General features: G+C 61.8%; 1 protein-coding gene across 7 annotated transcripts; it reads left to right on the top strand.

The window, feature by feature from the left end:
• The first annotated feature begins 738 nt into the window (after positions 1–738).
• On the top strand, positions 739–15,351 carry LOC121364720 (protein O-GlcNAcase-like). 7 transcript variants are annotated; one of them, XM_041488187.1, is made up of 18 exons: positions 739–822; positions 3,211–3,351; positions 3,672–3,723; positions 5,204–5,301; positions 6,580–6,710; positions 7,147–7,318; positions 7,716–7,814; positions 8,083–8,367; positions 8,477–8,599; positions 9,039–10,486; positions 10,561–10,735; positions 11,031–11,087; positions 11,951–12,036; positions 12,254–12,358; positions 13,551–13,642; positions 14,004–14,196; positions 14,268–14,439; positions 14,656–15,351. In XM_041488187.1, exons 3-18 carry the CDS (start codon positions 3,695–3,697, stop codon positions 14,790–14,792), a joined length of 3,402 nt encoding a protein of 1,133 aa, XP_041344121.1. In that variant the 5' UTR covers positions 739–822; positions 3,211–3,351; positions 3,672–3,694; the 3' UTR covers positions 14,793–15,351. The 7 variants fall into 7 exon arrangements, with proteins under 7 accessions (XP_041344121.1, XP_041344126.1, XP_041344123.1 ...); XM_041488192.1 differs by lacking the exons at positions 739–822; positions 3,211–3,351 and adding an exon at positions 1,862–1,932 and having other exon boundaries at positions 9,039–9,844; positions 10,070–10,486; XM_041488189.1 differs by lacking the exons at positions 739–822; positions 3,211–3,351 and adding an exon at positions 1,862–1,932 and having other exon boundaries at positions 9,039–9,922; positions 10,070–10,486.
• Positions 15,352–15,890: the final 539 nt, after the last annotated feature.

Here is a 15,890-nt window from a genome sequence, read left to right as displayed (position 1 = left end):
CAGCACACCCAGCGTGGATGAGCCAGCCTGGTGGCACTCTGGTGGCACTGGGACCCTGCCAGCTCACTGCTGCTCACACACTCTTGGGCTTCTTGCTGCTCTGATGGCCCAGGCACCATGACTTCGGTTTTCTGGCACAACATAAACCTGCAAAGGAGGAGGGAGAAGCCACAGGTCCTGGTTGCCCAGGTTCTGATGCCCATTTCTCCACCTGTGGTTTTGGTGGAACGGCTGCAGGTGGGGAGAGCTGCTGAGGGGAGCTTTGCAGTGCCTGGATGGATGCAGGGGTGACTCTGCACTGTCCTGGCTTCACCCCTCACACCTGCATGGTAACAAAATTATGCTAATGTCCTGGTTTAGGAATGACATTCCCCAATTAAATGCTCACATTGAAACATCCCAGACCAATTGCTCACAGCCCTCCCCTCCCCCGAGGCAGGACAGAGAGGAGAACTGGAGACAGGACAAGTAAAGATCACGCAGGCTGAGATAAGAGCAATGTGCTAGAAACAGCAACGGGATGTAACCACAGCAATACCAATAACAGAGCGTACAAGACAGACGAAAGATCAGACCACAAACTCGGGCAAAATAATGACATCAACAAACAGGCCCGGTGGTCTGAAAAGGAACAAAACGACTCGGTGGTGTCAGACACCCCGGGCCGTGTGTGGGCAGGGCTCTGTCATGTGCAGCTGCAGGACAGGGAGCTCATGACGTGGCAGCACATCTGCAGAGCGCAGCCCGTGGGACAGACACAGCCACGAGCCAGAGAGCGGCTCAGAGCAGGGGGAACAAGGCAGAGCCTGACACTGCGGGCAGGTGAGTCACCTGCACGGCACACGGGCCAGCCCGGTGGCACCGACCTGCAGGGCATCGCACGCCAGGCCTGGCAGCAGGGTGTGCCCGGGGCAGGTGCCAGCTCGGTGGTGAACACAGGGAGATGATGACACTCCACCCCTCGGGAACAGCTCTGGGGCTGCGGGCTCCCGGGAAGCTTCAAAGGCGGGAGGAAGAAGTGTTGCACCGGGAGGACCCCCGAATTTGGGGACCCGGGGGACCGGGGGGGGCCCCGGTGCCCGGGAGCGGCGGCGGCTGCAGCGCCGGGAGCTCCGGACTGCGGCTCAAGCATCGCCTCCCAGGGGCTCCGCACGGATTTCGGGGACCCCCCCCCGCTCCGCCCCGGGCCCCGGCCCCACCCGCGGGGCCGCCCCCTGCGCTGCGGCGAGCGCGTCCCGGCGGGGGGCGGGCGGTGGAGCCGCCCCTGCGCGGAGCTCTCCGCGCACCCTCCATCCCCTCCCGCGAGCACTGCATCCCCCGCAAACACCAAACATTCCACCCCTCTGCTCATCCTTCCATCCCCTCCCGCGAGCGCTGCATCCCCCAGCAAACATTCCATCCCCCTGCGCACCTTCCGTCCCCCCCGTGCTCCCTCCGCCTCTGCGCGCCCTCCATCCCCCCGCGCACTCCTTCAACCCCTGCTCTCCATCCATCCACCCATCCATCCATCCATCTCCCCAAGGACTCGTCCGTTCCTCCGCGTATTTCTCCGCGCATCCCTCCACGCACTCCTGCATCCTTCCGCGCACTCCTCCGTCCTCCCGCGCACTCCTCCATCCCTCCGCGCACTCCTTCATCCCTCCGCGCACTCCTTCATCCCCCCGCGCATCCCTCCATCCCTCCACGCACTCCTGCATCCTTCCGCGCACTCCTCCGTCCTCCCGCGCACTCCTCCATCCCTCCGCGCACTCCTTCATCCCTCCGCGCATTCCTTCATCCCCCTGCGCATCCCTCCATCCCTCCGCGCACTCCTCCATCCCTCCGCGCACTCCTCCGTCCCCCGCGCCCCCCGCGCCTGTCCCCGCTCCCGGCGGGGCCGCTCCTGCGCGGGGATGGCGGAGCGGCCGCGCTTCCTCTGCGGCGTGGTGGAAGGTAGGTCCCTCCGGGGCCGCGGCTCGGCCGGTCCCGACCCTGTTCCGATCCACCCGCAGCGAAGCGGGGTCGGGAAGGGCCCCAGGCTGGGGGGGAGGCGGGAGCGGGGCCCTTGCACAGACCCCCATCTCTGCCAGGGCGCTGGGCCAGCACCTCTGGGATGCTCCCAGCTGTCCCCAGAGAGCCCTGCGGCCACCCCAGCAGAGCCAGAGGGGCACAGGGAGCCTCTGCTCGGCCTCCAGGGCTCTACACGGGGTTCTTGGCTGTCCTGGACTCAGGGGCACCTCCCGGTGTGCCCCCCCTGCCCATGGGGCAGCTGTGCAGGACCCGTGCTCAGGGCCGGCCAGGGAGAGCTCTGTGCTTCTCCCTCCCCACATCCCCAGCTCCCTCTGGGGCTGAGCAAGGCCTGGCAGAATCATCTGCCCTTCTGCTGGCAGCACAGAGCCCTGTGAGGGGCACTGCCCTCTGCCTCACCTGAGAGGAAGCAGGAGCACCACGCCAATAAATGTAAAACAAACAGGAAATGCAGGGGAGGAGAAGCTGACATGATTCAGCCGTGAATCATTGGTATAGTAGAGCTGACCTGGGAAAGAGGACAGGGATGATGCATAAATAAAATCCATTCCAGGAGAACACTGCTGGCAGGGCGTGTGCAGGACTGAGTGGCCTCCTTGGCAGCCCACGTCAGCTCACAGCAACATGTGCTGTGAAAATGTCACTTGCAGGGGCCATGCAGGGACTCTGGAGACCTCGCTGGGATCTCAAAATAGCAAATTATTTACCACAGAAATAGCTTTCTTTGGGTGAAATGTCTGCTGGGATTCTCAAGTGCCCACAAATTTGGCCCCGTGCACGGTGGGGGATGGATAGCAAGGTGAAAATATATTATTTCAAAAGATATGGAATAACCATGTAGGTGTTCAGGCAGGTAGAAAATCTGCCTGCAGGGAGAAGACAGATGGAGAGTGGGTGTTGCTGTGGTGCAAACCTCCTCACCATTGCCCAGGACTGCTGCTGGGGGCTGCAGGGTGGGCTCCTGCCAAAGGGAGCCAAGGGAATGAGGGCAGGTGAGCTCTGGGACGCTCAGGTGCTTTGGGAAATGCAGGTGACACTGGCCTCATGGAGAGCTGGTCCTTTCTCCCAGCTTGGTGGAGTCAGTGCAGCCTGCCCCTGTGCACCACCCAGTTTTGGGAATGCTGTCACTTCCCAGTATCTGCTCCCCTTGGCCCTGACTGCTGGAAATTGCAGTGATTGACCCAAAAGTTGCCCACAATGCAGAGAGAAAGCAGAAGATACCTTGATGGCCAATTGCCATCACTGTCCAAGACATAATGGATTTTCTGTGAGACTTCACATTGCATCTGCCAGATCTGGAAGAGAATTGAAGTGGCTGAAGGTTCTTCTCTTGCTAAATCTCAGGTCTGTGCTGGGACTCTGACAGGTTCCCTTTAACCTCCACTTTGAGGAGCTGTCAAATCTGCATTTCTCCAAACCCATTAAGCAGCCTGTCCCAGGGGAAGGGGTTTGTGTTCCTCTGGATATCCTTTCTCCCTGGCTTTGCAGACAGCTCTGCACCTCCCAGCTCTTCCTACATGCAGAAATAGGAAGGGCCCTTCCCTGGAAGAGTCCCAAAGGCAGAACGGGTGCTGCTTGCCTGGCAGTGCCTCTCTGCCTTCAGACACTGTTCCGAGGCACTTTCCAACAGCTGCATTTTGCCTTTTTTTCCCTCCCTTTTACAGGTTTCTATGGGAGACCATGGTCAATGGATCAGAGGAAACTCCTCTTCCAATGGCAAGTACCCCAAATTTTCCTCTCTGAAGGTGCGGGTGGCAGCCAAGGGACCTCACGCTTGCAGTGTCCCCCTGTCCCAGCGCTCTCCCGGCCCCGGGAAGTATCCTCGCTTTGCCGGGCCGGGGGTGCGGCGGGCCGGACGGACGGACAGACAGACGGGGGACCGGCAGGTGGTGCTGGGGCTCCGCACATCCCGCTGCAGCCCCGTGTGGGCGCGTCCCCGCTGCCACCAGCAGCAAGCCAGGACAGCAGGCAGGCAATTCCAGCCAGCCGGGGCTCGCTGAGCCGGTGGGATCGGGGGGCATCACTCCATCCTGAGCACAGCTGTGTCACAGCTGCCATCCCCGCCTGCTGTGTCCCTGTGAGCCCCCACGCGTGTCTGTGTGTCAGCCTGTGTCCCCGTGACAAAAGGATGTGCTCGGGATCTGTCACTGGGACGGGAGGTTTCTGTGCTGCTCCTCTGCGAGCGGCTGCTGCCCAAGCCTGGGCTGTCAGTGGGATGAGCTGCACTGACAGGACCTGCCACCGGTGACTGCCACCAGTGACTGCCAGCAGTGACTGCCACCAGTGACTGCCACCAGTGACCTGGGGCTCTGCAGGGCCTCCCGTGGGCAGTGCAGTGGTGACAGTGTGGGCAGTGACAAGTGTGATTAAGGACCAGAGTGCAGAGACAGAATTCACAGACTCACAGAATGACCAGGTTGGAAGAGATCTTCAAAACCATCGAGTCCAACCCAGCCCCAACACCTCAGCTAAACCCTGGCACCCAGTGCCACATCCAGGCTTTGTTAAACACACCCAGGGATGGGGACTGCACCACCTGCCCGGGCAGAAAATTCCAGAACTTTATAACGTTTTTTATAAAAAAAAATTTTGTGATATCCAACCTGTATTTCCCTTGGTGCAGCTGCAGGCTGTGTGCTCTGGTTCTGTCAGTGCTGCCTGGAGACAGAGCCCAGCCCCAGCTGAGCACAGGCACCTTTCAGGGAGTTGTAGAGTGATGAGGGCACCTCTGAGTCTCCTTTTCTCCAGTCTGAACACCCCCAGCTCCCTGAGATACAGGTACAGAAAATGGAGGGAAAACAAGCTGGGATGTTGTAAAGTTCCTCAGGAATGAGCAGGTCTTGTCTGGTGCTGCACTGGGATGTGTTCACATGGTGGCACATGAGGGTGGCATGTCCATCAGTGGTTTTTTTTTATCTTGAAAGAAACAAAATAAGGGACTTTTATCATGAGATAGCTGAAGTGCTCTCTACTCCATTCACCATGGGAAAATGTAAAACATGGTCTGCTGAGGAGGATAAATAAAACCAAATTAATATATCAGATGCCTTCCATACAGAAGTGCCAAAAGAGGGAGGTGTCTGCCCTCCCAGGGGGCACATCCTGCTGGTGTGTGACACAAACCTCAGAGCTCAGCCCTGGCTGAGATCTCTGTCTCCACGTGGAGCCTGGCTGACTCCCTGCTCTCCCTGCACAGGCTGCAGCACCGGGGGCTGAACTGCTACATGTACGCACCCAAGGATGAGCTGAAGCACCGGCTGCTCTGGAGAGAGCCCTACACAGAGCATGAGGCAGGTAGCGGCTCTGCTGGGCCCCTCGGGGGGCTGCAGGCATCCCAGGTCCCTGAGGGGAAAGCATGGCTTGTGTCCCAGCTATTTCCATCCTGCCAGGACCCTGCCCCTTGCAGGGAAGCCCCCAGACCTTGCCAAGGGCAAGAAGATTCCCAGACCGTGCCCATCACGTGGAATTGCCTAAGGGAGCACCCAGCCTCCCATGTGGGACTCAGGCAATGTGCTTTAGTATACCCAGGCCCACGGACCCTTGCCAAAATTCCTCTGTGTCTTAAGAGAGTGGAAATGGTCCCCCTGGAGCATCTCCCCTCCCAATAACCTCAGCTCCTTCCTTTCACAATCCTGGGGTTCACTCTCCCTCCATCCCTTGTCCTGCTCCATCCCCTGCTCCCTTCATCCCTTGTCCTTCTCGATCCTTTGTTTCCTTCCATCCCTTGTCCCACTCCATCCCCTGTCCCCCTCCATCCCTAATCCTGCTCCATCCCTTGTCCCCCTCCATCTCTTGTACCCTCCATTCCTTGTCCTATTCCATCCCTCGATTCTGCTCCATCCTTTGTCTCCCTCCATCCCTTGTCCATCCCTTGTCCTGCTCCCTCCCTTATTCCCCTTCATCCCTTATCCCCCTCCACCCCTTATTCCCCTCCCTTCCTTGTTCCATTCCATCCCATGGTCCTATTCCATCCCTTATCCCCCTCCATCCCTTATTCCTTTCCATCCCTTATTCCTCTCCATCCCTTATTTCCCTCCATCCCTTATTCCTCTCCATCCCCTACTCTCCTCCATCCCTTGTCCTGCTCCATCCCTTATTTCCCTCCATTCCTTGTTCCATTCCATCCCTTATCCCTCTCCATCCCTTATTCCTTTCCATCCCCTACTCTCCTCCATCCCTTGTCCTGCTCCATCCCTTATTTCCCTCCATCCCTTGTCCTATTCCATCCCTTGTCCCCCTCCATCCCTTATTTTCCTCCATTCCTTGTCCTATTCCATTCCTTGTCCTGCTCCATCCCTTACTCCTCTCCATCCCGTACTCTCCTCCATCCCTTCTCCCCCTCCATCCCTCATCCCCCTCCATCCCTTATTTCCCTCCATTCCTTGTTCTATTCCATCCCTTGTCCTGCTCCATCCGTTATTTCCCTCCATCCCTTATCCCCTCCATCCCTTACTCCTCTCCATCCCTTCTCCCCCTCCATCCCCTCTCCCCCTCCACCCCTCGCCCCCTCCACCCGTGTCCCGCTCCCCCGTGCCTCCCAGCTCTCACAGGCCCTCTGTGCTCTGTCCCCAGCCCGCATGCGGTCTCTCATCGAGGCTGCCCAAGAGCAGGGTGTGGAGTTTATTTTCGCCGTTTCTGCTGGCCAGGACATGGTGTTTTCCAGCGCTGGGGATCGCCTCCTGCTGCAGCAAAAACTCAGGCAGGTACCGTGGGCCGTTCCTTCATCCCACTGCTCCCAGGAAAGGGGCACGTGTGTTTGTGTGTGCTCCCCGTGCTGCTCTGGGGGTGCTGCACAGAGGGACCAGCCCTGGGCTGCCCGTGGCCGATGTGCTGTCCCTGGCGCTGTGACAGAGAGCTGAGGGCTCCACGGGTGCCTGACCAGGGGCAGGAGAAGGACCAGCCGAGCCCAGAACTCTCTGGGCAGCACTGAGGGCTGGCACAGGCTGGAGCAGAGCCCCGGCTCCCCAGGGAGGGCACAGAGCTGCTGGCATGGTGGCATCGCTCCGTGGGCAGCTGCTACTCCCTTGGCACGGCCCAGGCAGGAATGCCCCGTGCTGTGCCGTGCCCAGATGCCCCTGGCCAGCCCCCTGGGGCTCTCTGCTGCCCGGGGGTCCCAGCAGCCCCCGTCTGTGCCCGCAGGTGGCTGCCGTGGGGTGCCGCTCCTTCGCGCTGCTCTTCGACGACATCGACCCCTGCATGTGCCAAGCTGACAGAGATGTCTTCCCCTCCCTGGCACAAGCTCAGGCCTCTGTGGCCAACGAGGTGTACCAGGAGCTGGGCCAACCCTCCATCTTCCTCTTCTGCCCTACAGGTACTGCCTGCAGCCCTGCAAAGCGGGGAGCCCCCTCAGGACTGGGGTGTCCTTTGGCTGCTCCCCGTCCCTGCTGAGAGCTGAGTGCCCTGGCAGCCCCCACAGCTCTCCCTGGGCTCCTCACCCTCCCAGGGGAGCTTTGGCCATCTCAGGGCTAGACTAGGGCTAGTCCGTGGTCTCAGCTGTCCTTCCCAGCCTCCTCACCCTCCCAGGGGAGCTTTGGCCATCTCAGGGCTAGACTAGGGCTAGTCCGTGGTCTCAGCTGTCCTTCCCAGCCTCCTCATCCTCCCAGAGGAGCTCTGGCCACCTAGGACTAGACTAGGACTAGTCCATGATCCCAGCAACCTCTCCTCTCCTGGTCCCCAGCTCTCAGGGGATGCTCTGTGCTCTCTCCCAGAATATTGCAGCTCGCTCTGCTCTCCCAGCCCCAGCCAGTCCTGCTACCTGCAGACCATCGGCCAGGAGCTGCTCCCAGGGATCGCTGTCATCTGGACAGGTGAGCCGGGAGCAGCTCTGGGTCACACACACGTGCAGCGTCTGCAAACCCTGTGGCCACGGGCTGTCCTGGGAGAGCCACCAGCAAGTGACCCCGCTGTGGTGCCTCTCACTGGGGTGTGCAGCCCCAGGCAGGCAGGGCTTGGAGCTGGGGCTCTGCTCTCCTGCCTGGGGAGCGTGGCTGTGCTGACTGCAGCCTCATCTCCGTGTCCGTGCTGCGTGTCTGTGATGGACGCTGTGCCCACGTGTGTCCCTGCCCGACGGCCCAGGCCCCAAGGTGGTGTCCCAGGAGCTCTCAGCAGAGCTGCTGGAGGAGGTGGAGGCTGTCCTGAGGCGCCGCCCCGTCATCTGGGACAACCTCTACACCAACGACTACGACTGCAGGCGCGTCTTCCTGGGCCCCTACATGGGCCGAGCTCCTGGCCTCACCTCCAGGCTCCAGGGGCTGCTCCTCAACCCCAACTGCGAGCTCCAGGCCAACTTCATCCCCATCCACACGCTGGGCACCTGGTTCCAGAGCGAGCTGGGCAGCTGTGCCCACCCTGACCGTGCAGGTAGCTGGCACCCGTGCCCGGGCAGCTCTGCCTGCCCTGCCCAGCCCTGCCCAGCAGCTGGCCTGCACGGAGCCAGGGCTGCCCAGGCTGATCAGCTGCAGTTCCTCAGGAATGGAGGGAGCCCTGGAAGACAGCCAAGGTGCTCAGGATGGAAGCTACAGCCCCCAGGAAGCCTTGGAGCTGGCTCTGCGTGACTGGGTGGCTGAGATAAACCAGCAGGCTTTGGAGGCAGGTAAATGGATTTGCACGAGCAGCATCCCTCAATCCCTGGAGTGCTGGATCAGCTCTGCCAGGAGCTCGGTGGGTGGGGGGTGAGGGAGCCCCTCCCTGCCCATCTGGAGGGTCTGGGGCTGGTGTGGCAGCTGTGGGTGCTGCCCCGTGGGTGCTCCTGCCATGGCTGCAGCCTGGAGAGGGTTTCCTTGGCTGGCAGAACCAGAGCCTGGGCCAGCTCTGGAGGAAGAGGTCAGCCAGGGGCGAGCTTGGTGTTTCGCAATGTTTGCCTCTGCAAAGCCACAGCCTCACCAGCTCTGGGGGCCTGAACTCGAGCCCAGGGTCCTGGCAGCTCAGCCCCTACCAGCTCAGGGGTGGAGGTCCCTGGCACCATCCTGCCCCATGGGCAGTGGTTTCCATGCAGGTGCCAAAGGAGCTTCCCTCTTGTTCCTTTCTGGCAGGAGGAAGGACCTCAGGACACCCCAGTGTCAGCCTCAAGGGAGGACCAAAGCTGCAGCCTGGCACGGCAGGAGGACAGGAGGTCACTCCCGACCCTCAGCTCCACAGCTCTGCTCCTGGTGGGGCACATCAGCACAGCCCTGAGCCCTGTGGAGTGGCACCAGAGGAGGGGGACAGGGAGGTGACCTCAGAGCCTGATCAGGACACTGGGAACAGGACACCCACGGGCCATCAGCAGAGCCCTACAAGGGCTGGGGACCAGCTCGCCTCAGGGAGCTGTGAGCCCCCCTGTGCTGTGCCCAGCGTGGCTGGCAGTGCCCAGTCTGCAGGAGTCCCAGTGGCCACCAAGACCCTCCCCAGTCCAAGCCCCACCACGAGCTCCAGCAGTCAGAACGTTTCCTTGCCCACCAGGGATGCCAGGACAGGGAATGGCAGCCCCGTCCTGTCCCCCAGCAGCACCCGGCCTGAGGCCATCAGGACTGATGTGCCCCAGACACCCCCAGGACCTGGGGCTGGTGCCAGCCCTGCTGCCCCAGCCCCACTGACTGATGAGGTTGGTGCCAGCCCTGGTCCCATGGCACCAGTGACCCCAGAGGAGGCCGGGCCTGGCCCCATGGCACCACTGCCCCCCAAGGAGGCCACAACCAGCTCCCCAGCACAGGTGACCCCAGAGGAGCCCAGGACCAGCCCCATGGCACCAGTGACCCCAGAGGAGCCCAGGACCAACCCCATGACCCCCAAAGATGCCAGGACCAGCCCTACAGCAAAGATGACCCCAGAGGAGGCCAGGACCAGTCCCATGGCACCTGTGACCCCAGCGGAGGCCAGGACCAGCCCCACATCCCAGGTGACCCCAGAGGAGGCCAGGACCAGCCCCACAGCCCAGGTGACCCCAGAGGAGGCCAGGACCAGTCCCATGGCACCTGTGACCCCAGAGGAGGCTGAGTCTGGCCCCATGACCTCCACGGAGGCCGGGACCAGCCCCACAACTCAGGTGACCCCAGAGGAGGCCAGGACCAGCCCCCCATCCCAGGTGACCCCAGAGAAGGCTGAGTCTGACCCCATGACTCCCAAAAAGGCCAGGACCAGCCCCCCATCCCAGGTGACCCCCACGGAGGCCAGGACCAGCCCCCCATCCCAGGTGACCCCCACGGAGGCCAGGACCAGCCTCACGGCACCGATGACCCCAGAAGAGGCTGAGTCTGACCCCATGGCACCAATGACCCCAAAGGAGGCCAGAGCCAACCCCACAGCACCCCTGAGCCCAGAGGAGGCCGTGTCCAGCCCTACAGCACCCCTGAGCCTGGAGGAGGTGCGGATGCTGGTGGAGCTCTTCTACCTGCCCTACCACCACGGGGCTCTGGCCCAGGAGCTCCTGGAGCACTTTCGGTGGCTGCGAGCAAACAGCCTCAGCGTGGGGGTCCCGGCCACGGCGCCCGATGCCTGCGGGGTAAGGCAGCTCCTGGAAGGTGGCTGCGGTGGCTCGAGTGTCCCCCGGGTGGCTGAGAGGCGGTGTGTCCCCAGGGCAGGCGGTGGCGGGGCCGGGCTCAGTCCTTCCAGCTGCTCTGCGCACGGACGTGCCGCCTGCACAGCCGCTTGGTCAGCACGGCCAGCAGGGAGCTGCTCTACGACCTGCACCCCTACCTCTGGGACATCCGCAACATGCTGCTGGCCGCCGGTGCCTTCGTCCTGTGGCTGGGTACGTGGCTGATGCCAGCCCCTGCCAGCCCCTGCCAGCCCCTGCCAGCCCTGCCAGCCCTGCCAGCCCTGCCAGCCCCCAGCACGCCTCTCCAAACGCGGCTGTGTCAGAGCTGCAGCACCGGGGCACACCTGATGCTCGCCCTCTTCCCCAAGGAGGAGGTGAAGGTGTCTGGGACCTGCCCCGGAGGTGTGGGGTTCTGGTAGGGCCAGGGTCCCTCCAAAAGTGTCCCTTTGACACTTTTGCTGCTGCTGCTGCCCCGTGTCCCGTGCTCACCACCTCGCCTCCTTTGCAGATGGTCACCTCCTGTGCGACCCTGACCCCAAGGGCACCTGGGGGAGCTGCTTTGGCTGTAAGTATGGGCACTGCCCTGCCTCACCCTCCTGGCTGCTGCCCCCCATCACCTCCAGCCCCACAGCAGCAGCCAGAGCTCGCCACCTGTGGCATTCACATTCTCTGAACAGAGAGAGATAATTCTCTCTCACACAGGTTTTTTTCTGCAGAAGCACAGAGAGAAAACAGCTCTACTTGCTTCTCCTGTTGTTTTTGCATATGTGGAATGTGTTAGGAAAATTGTTTACCTGAAGGGATTTGGTAATTGGATTCTGCTAAGAATTGTTTTCTTCTCTCTGTGCTTCTCCAGGAAAAAAACCTGTGAGAGAGAATTATATCTCTCTCTGTTCAGAGAATGTGAATGCCACAGCCTTCAGGCCGCCCTTCCCCACACTCTGCCTGCAGGAATGGCCCTGGGAATGCTGCCAGGGTGGGAGCAGATCTTCACCATATCTCACAGCCATTTCTAGGATATGGTTCCTCAGCCCTTTTATCCCAAAGACCCCTTAGCCTTGTGGAAAAAGGGTTCTGGAAGGAGTAATGCCCTGGGTGAGAGGTGGGGCTGTGTTTTGAATGCTTGTGCATCACTTTGCACAGTTTTCCTCTGGTTTAGGGCCCCCTGGTTGCTCTGTGGGCCCTGTGACCTCTTACAAACCAAGAACTGCTACCAGCTGATGACCTGAGCAGGTTTCCAAGTTCAGTGTGAGAGGGAGCCGTGTGCCTTGAGCCCCTTCCTTAGGGAATCAGCATTCAGGGCACATTCTCACCATCCTGGGCTGCACAGCTGGGGAGCAGCTCCTTGGAGCTGTGACAGAAGCTGATCTCCCCCTGCCCAGCAGCTTTTCGTTCACCTCACGTGTGTCTGTGTCCTGCTGCTTCCAGGGTGCCAGAGCATCACTGCCCCCATGCTGCTGGGCAGGGACGCCGAGCCCTGGGCGCGCCGTGGGGGCCTCTTTGGGGAGCTGCAGGTGAGAGTGTGTCCCTCCCTCGCCGTGGGGCTGAAGGAACCTTTGGGAAGCCAGTATCCCAACCCTGCTGCTGAGCCGCTGCAAACTTGGGAAGGCAGAGCTGCCCCTGCACCTCAGCTGCGGTTCCTGGGCTTTCAGCAGTCTCAAAGCCATTCTGCTGCTGCCTCCAGGATGAGGTTTGGAGCCAGGATGAGCTGATGGACTGTATCTCTTCCAGGCACTGCTGCCCGTGGGGAACAGCTGTGACCTGTTCTACCATCCACCCCCGCTCTTCCCGTCCAGCCAGCTGTACCTGCTGCGCCCGCTGCTGCCCCTGGACAAGGTGGGAGCCGTGGCATGGAGGGGGGTCCTGCCTTTGTGTGGCTTGTGCTGCCCATAAAACGATGAGTGCCAGGTTCATCTGCTGCTGAGCCCAGGCTGAGCTCCCAGTGTGGGGTGACACAGGTGGGGAGGGTCCTTGTGGCCAGCTCTGCTCAGAGACAGCTGCCTGGGGAAGCTGTTGGGAGTGTGCTCAGCAGCGTGTCAGATCCTGGCCTGGAGAATGTGCTGTGGCCTCAGCAAACCCACCTCTCTGTGACAGGGCAGAGCAGGAGAGGGAACCCCCTGAGCCACAGATAAACCAGCACCAGGGCAGGGTTGCCAGGTTGTGGATGATCTCCAGAGCAGCCCCAGTGCTGATCTCCAGCACTGGTTGTGAGCAGATGTCAGGAAAAATCCAGAACAGGACAAGTGTGGATGGCAACTTTCTGCAGCCTTCACCAGTCTGCAGCTCTGGGCACTGCCAGAGCCTGTGGGGATCCATCTGCAAATCCCTTCCTCAAACACTCACCCAGTTTTTGGGGTGATTCCCTGCTGGAGAGCAGCAGTTTCTGTCAGCTGTGACCTGCTTGGTGCCAGCTCTGCCCTGCCATCCCTTGATGGGACAGGGAGGGAAAGGGAGAATCTGGATATGGAGGGACAAAATGCTCAAGGTTTCCCATGTACCTGCAGAGGGACCCCTGTCCCTCACCGTGCTCCTCTCCAGCTCAAGGAAAGGCTAACACCACAAATCCAGCCAGCACAGACACGAGTGCAGCTCGTCTGCTCAGGCTGAACCTTGGCAACAACAATGCTGAGAGGAAGAGCCAGCTGAGCCCATCGGCCCATTGCAGGAACTGGCACAGCAGGGCACGGTCCTGCCCCTGCTTTTGGGTGATCAGGGCAGCCTCCCCTTTCAGGAGCAAGGCTTTTATCAGAATGTTTGCAGCAGCAAACTCAACTGTGACCAGGACATTTGGGGATGTCCTGCTGTGCTCAGGCTCTCTGGAGATCTCAGTTTCAGGGTTGTTTTGGTGCCGTTCTGGCTGCTCTGAGCGTGCTCCAGCAGCTGCTCTCGGGATGCCTGACCAGAATGGCAATTTCTGGTTTGAAGGCTGCCTGTGCTGTGGCCATGAGCCCGAGGCCAGCAGAAGGTGGTGGCTGGCACCGTGGCAGGGCAGGTACAGCCAGGGCTGACACGGATCCGGCTCTTCCAGGGAGAGCTTTACCGCATGTGCCGGGAGAGTTTGGACTGTGATCCCAAAGTGGCAGAGATCCTCGTGGCCCACCCGGATCTCCTCGGTGACAGGTGAGATGTGGCCCCTCTGAGGCTCCCTCCTGGACATGGTGCGGGGCTGGGGAGTGAGGAGATGGCCTCTCTTGGCATCCCTGTGGGGACCAGCGCTGCCCCACGGCTGGCAGTGGCCTCACTGGGAGGGACAGGGAGGGACATCCCCATGCTGATGTCCACCAGGGTCATGGCAGCCACCGTTGTGGATGTCCAGCCTGGATGCTGGAGGCTGCAACGGCTCCCCTTGGCTGAGGGTCTCAAAGGGGTGGTCAGAGGGTGCTGGGTGTGCTGTCCAGCTGGGGAATGAAGAGGGAGGCTGCTCTGAGGTTTCCCAGGGGCTCCAGGCTCAGCTCAGCCCTGCTCCCGCTCTGCCTGGCAGGCTCCTGGGCAGCTTCCTCAGCCTGAGCCCGGAGTACACCTTTGTGCTGGAGGATGAGGATGGCCCCTGTGGCTACGCAGCCGGAGCGCTCCACGCCGAAGGCTTCCTGCAGCAGCGAGACAGCAGCTGGCTGCCGGCCATCCGGCACAAGTACCCCCCCGAGCTGGGCACAGCGGGGCCAGCTCTGGGACAGGTGAGGGCACACCTGCAGCACAGGGATAGGAGAGGTGGAGGGCGTTCCCTCACTGTGCTTGTCTCCCGCAGGATGCCCTGGAGGAAGCAGTGCTCTTCTTCCACTCAGAGCCACTGGCAGTGCCCCAGCCCGTGCTGAGGCGCTTCCCCTCCCTGGTACAGCTGGGCACAGCCCCCCGTGTGCTGGATGTGGGGGCCAGCCGCAGCCTGGCCCTCTGCCTGCTGAGTGCACTCAGAGCCAATGGTGAGCATGACCTCCGAGTGCTGCCCTTCATCCAAGGGCTGCTCACCCACCAGAGCCGGGAGCTGTCCCCTCCCCTTGCACTGGGGACATGCGGGCCTGTGTCTCAGGGCATCACGCTGTGGCAAAGGGGCAGGGGAGACACCGATCCCCTTATGGAGGGGGTCCCTGTCACTGTGCCCCCCGACCCAGTGCCCTGAGCTCTCGCCTCCCTTCCAGGCTCACGGGGAGTGTTCTGCCAGGTCAGCGACGCCGACCGGCAGCAGCTGAGCTTCTACAGCAAGCTGGGCTTTGTCGCCCTGCCGGTGGCCTGGGGCAGCTCTCCCGGCTCTCAGCTCCTGGGACGTCTCCTCTGATGGGGCACAGGGAGGCAGTGCCCCAGGCCAGGCTGGTTCCCAGGCCGGGCTGAACCCCCCATCCCACACAGCATCGGCCTGAGCAAGCGGGAGCAGAGGGGCACCTCGAGCAGGCCAGGTACACGTGAGAGGGGACATAGGGACAAGCAGGATGTCACTGGGATGTGTGCAGGGCTGTCAGGTACCTGGGTAGCAGAGAGATATTGCTGCTGCTGAGGGGATTTGGCCACCTCTGTGCCACCCCAGCTGCTGCTGTTTGCTGGGTGCCCAGGCCAGCAGAGCCTCAGGCCTGCAGGAGCTCGTGAGCAGCGTTTGGGTTTGTGATCCTGGGGCACAGCACGGTGCCTTCGTGCCACGGGAGTGTCCCCATCACGCAGGCTGGGCTGCCCAGCTCTCTCCATCCCCTGTGTGGCCTGAGACTGGGCGGTCAGTGCTGGGGCTGGCTCTCGGCACTGAGGATCTGCTTGTCTGTATGGATTGATATGGGATGCGGTGAGGCAGCCTCTGTTTTTGTGCCTGGGGCCTGAGGGAAGCGCTGTCCTTGGCAATAAAGCGTTTGCTGGGCTCTCACCATGGCTCGTTTCTTGGGGGAACGTGTTGGGGTGCTAACACATCCCTCTCACACCCTCAAACGCTCTCACACATCTCACACCGGCTCTTACAGTCGGTCTTGTGTCCCCTCACACAAAGCAGCTCCCCACACATCCCAGCCTCCATGCTCACAGCCCCAGCCCTGGAGGGCTTTCCTGCAGGATGGGACCCCGGGCTCGGGGGGTCTGGGGGTCGCAGCCTGCCCAGCACAGGCAGGATGACCAAGGGGGGATCTGTCCATCCCCCCCACTGCAGCCTCTGCCAAGGGGCACCCAGGGCGAACCATTCCTGCCCGTTTCCCTCTCCTGCCCCTCGGAGCCGGCTGCCCACGGGTGAGGCGAGGGCTGGGTGGGGTCGGGACGGCCGAAACCCCGGCAGCGGGGCTGGGCTGGCGGCTCCCCGCGGCCTCAGGAGCGGCCGGGCCGCTCCGTCCCGGGGGTCCGGCCCTGGAGCCGAGCCGGGCCGGGACGGGGGCTGGAGCCGGCCCCATGGCGGGCCCATGGCGGG

Source organism: Pyrgilauda ruficollis, unplaced genomic scaffold (assembly GCF_017590135.1).
Source record: "Pyrgilauda ruficollis isolate IOZ18807 unplaced genomic scaffold, ASM1759013v1 scaffold88, whole genome shotgun sequence".
Classification (NCBI taxonomy): Eukaryota; Metazoa; Chordata; class Aves; order Passeriformes; family Passeridae; genus Pyrgilauda; species Pyrgilauda ruficollis.
The sequence above is the reverse complement of the archived record's forward strand: the minus strand, read 5'-3'. Positions and strand labels throughout refer to the sequence as shown.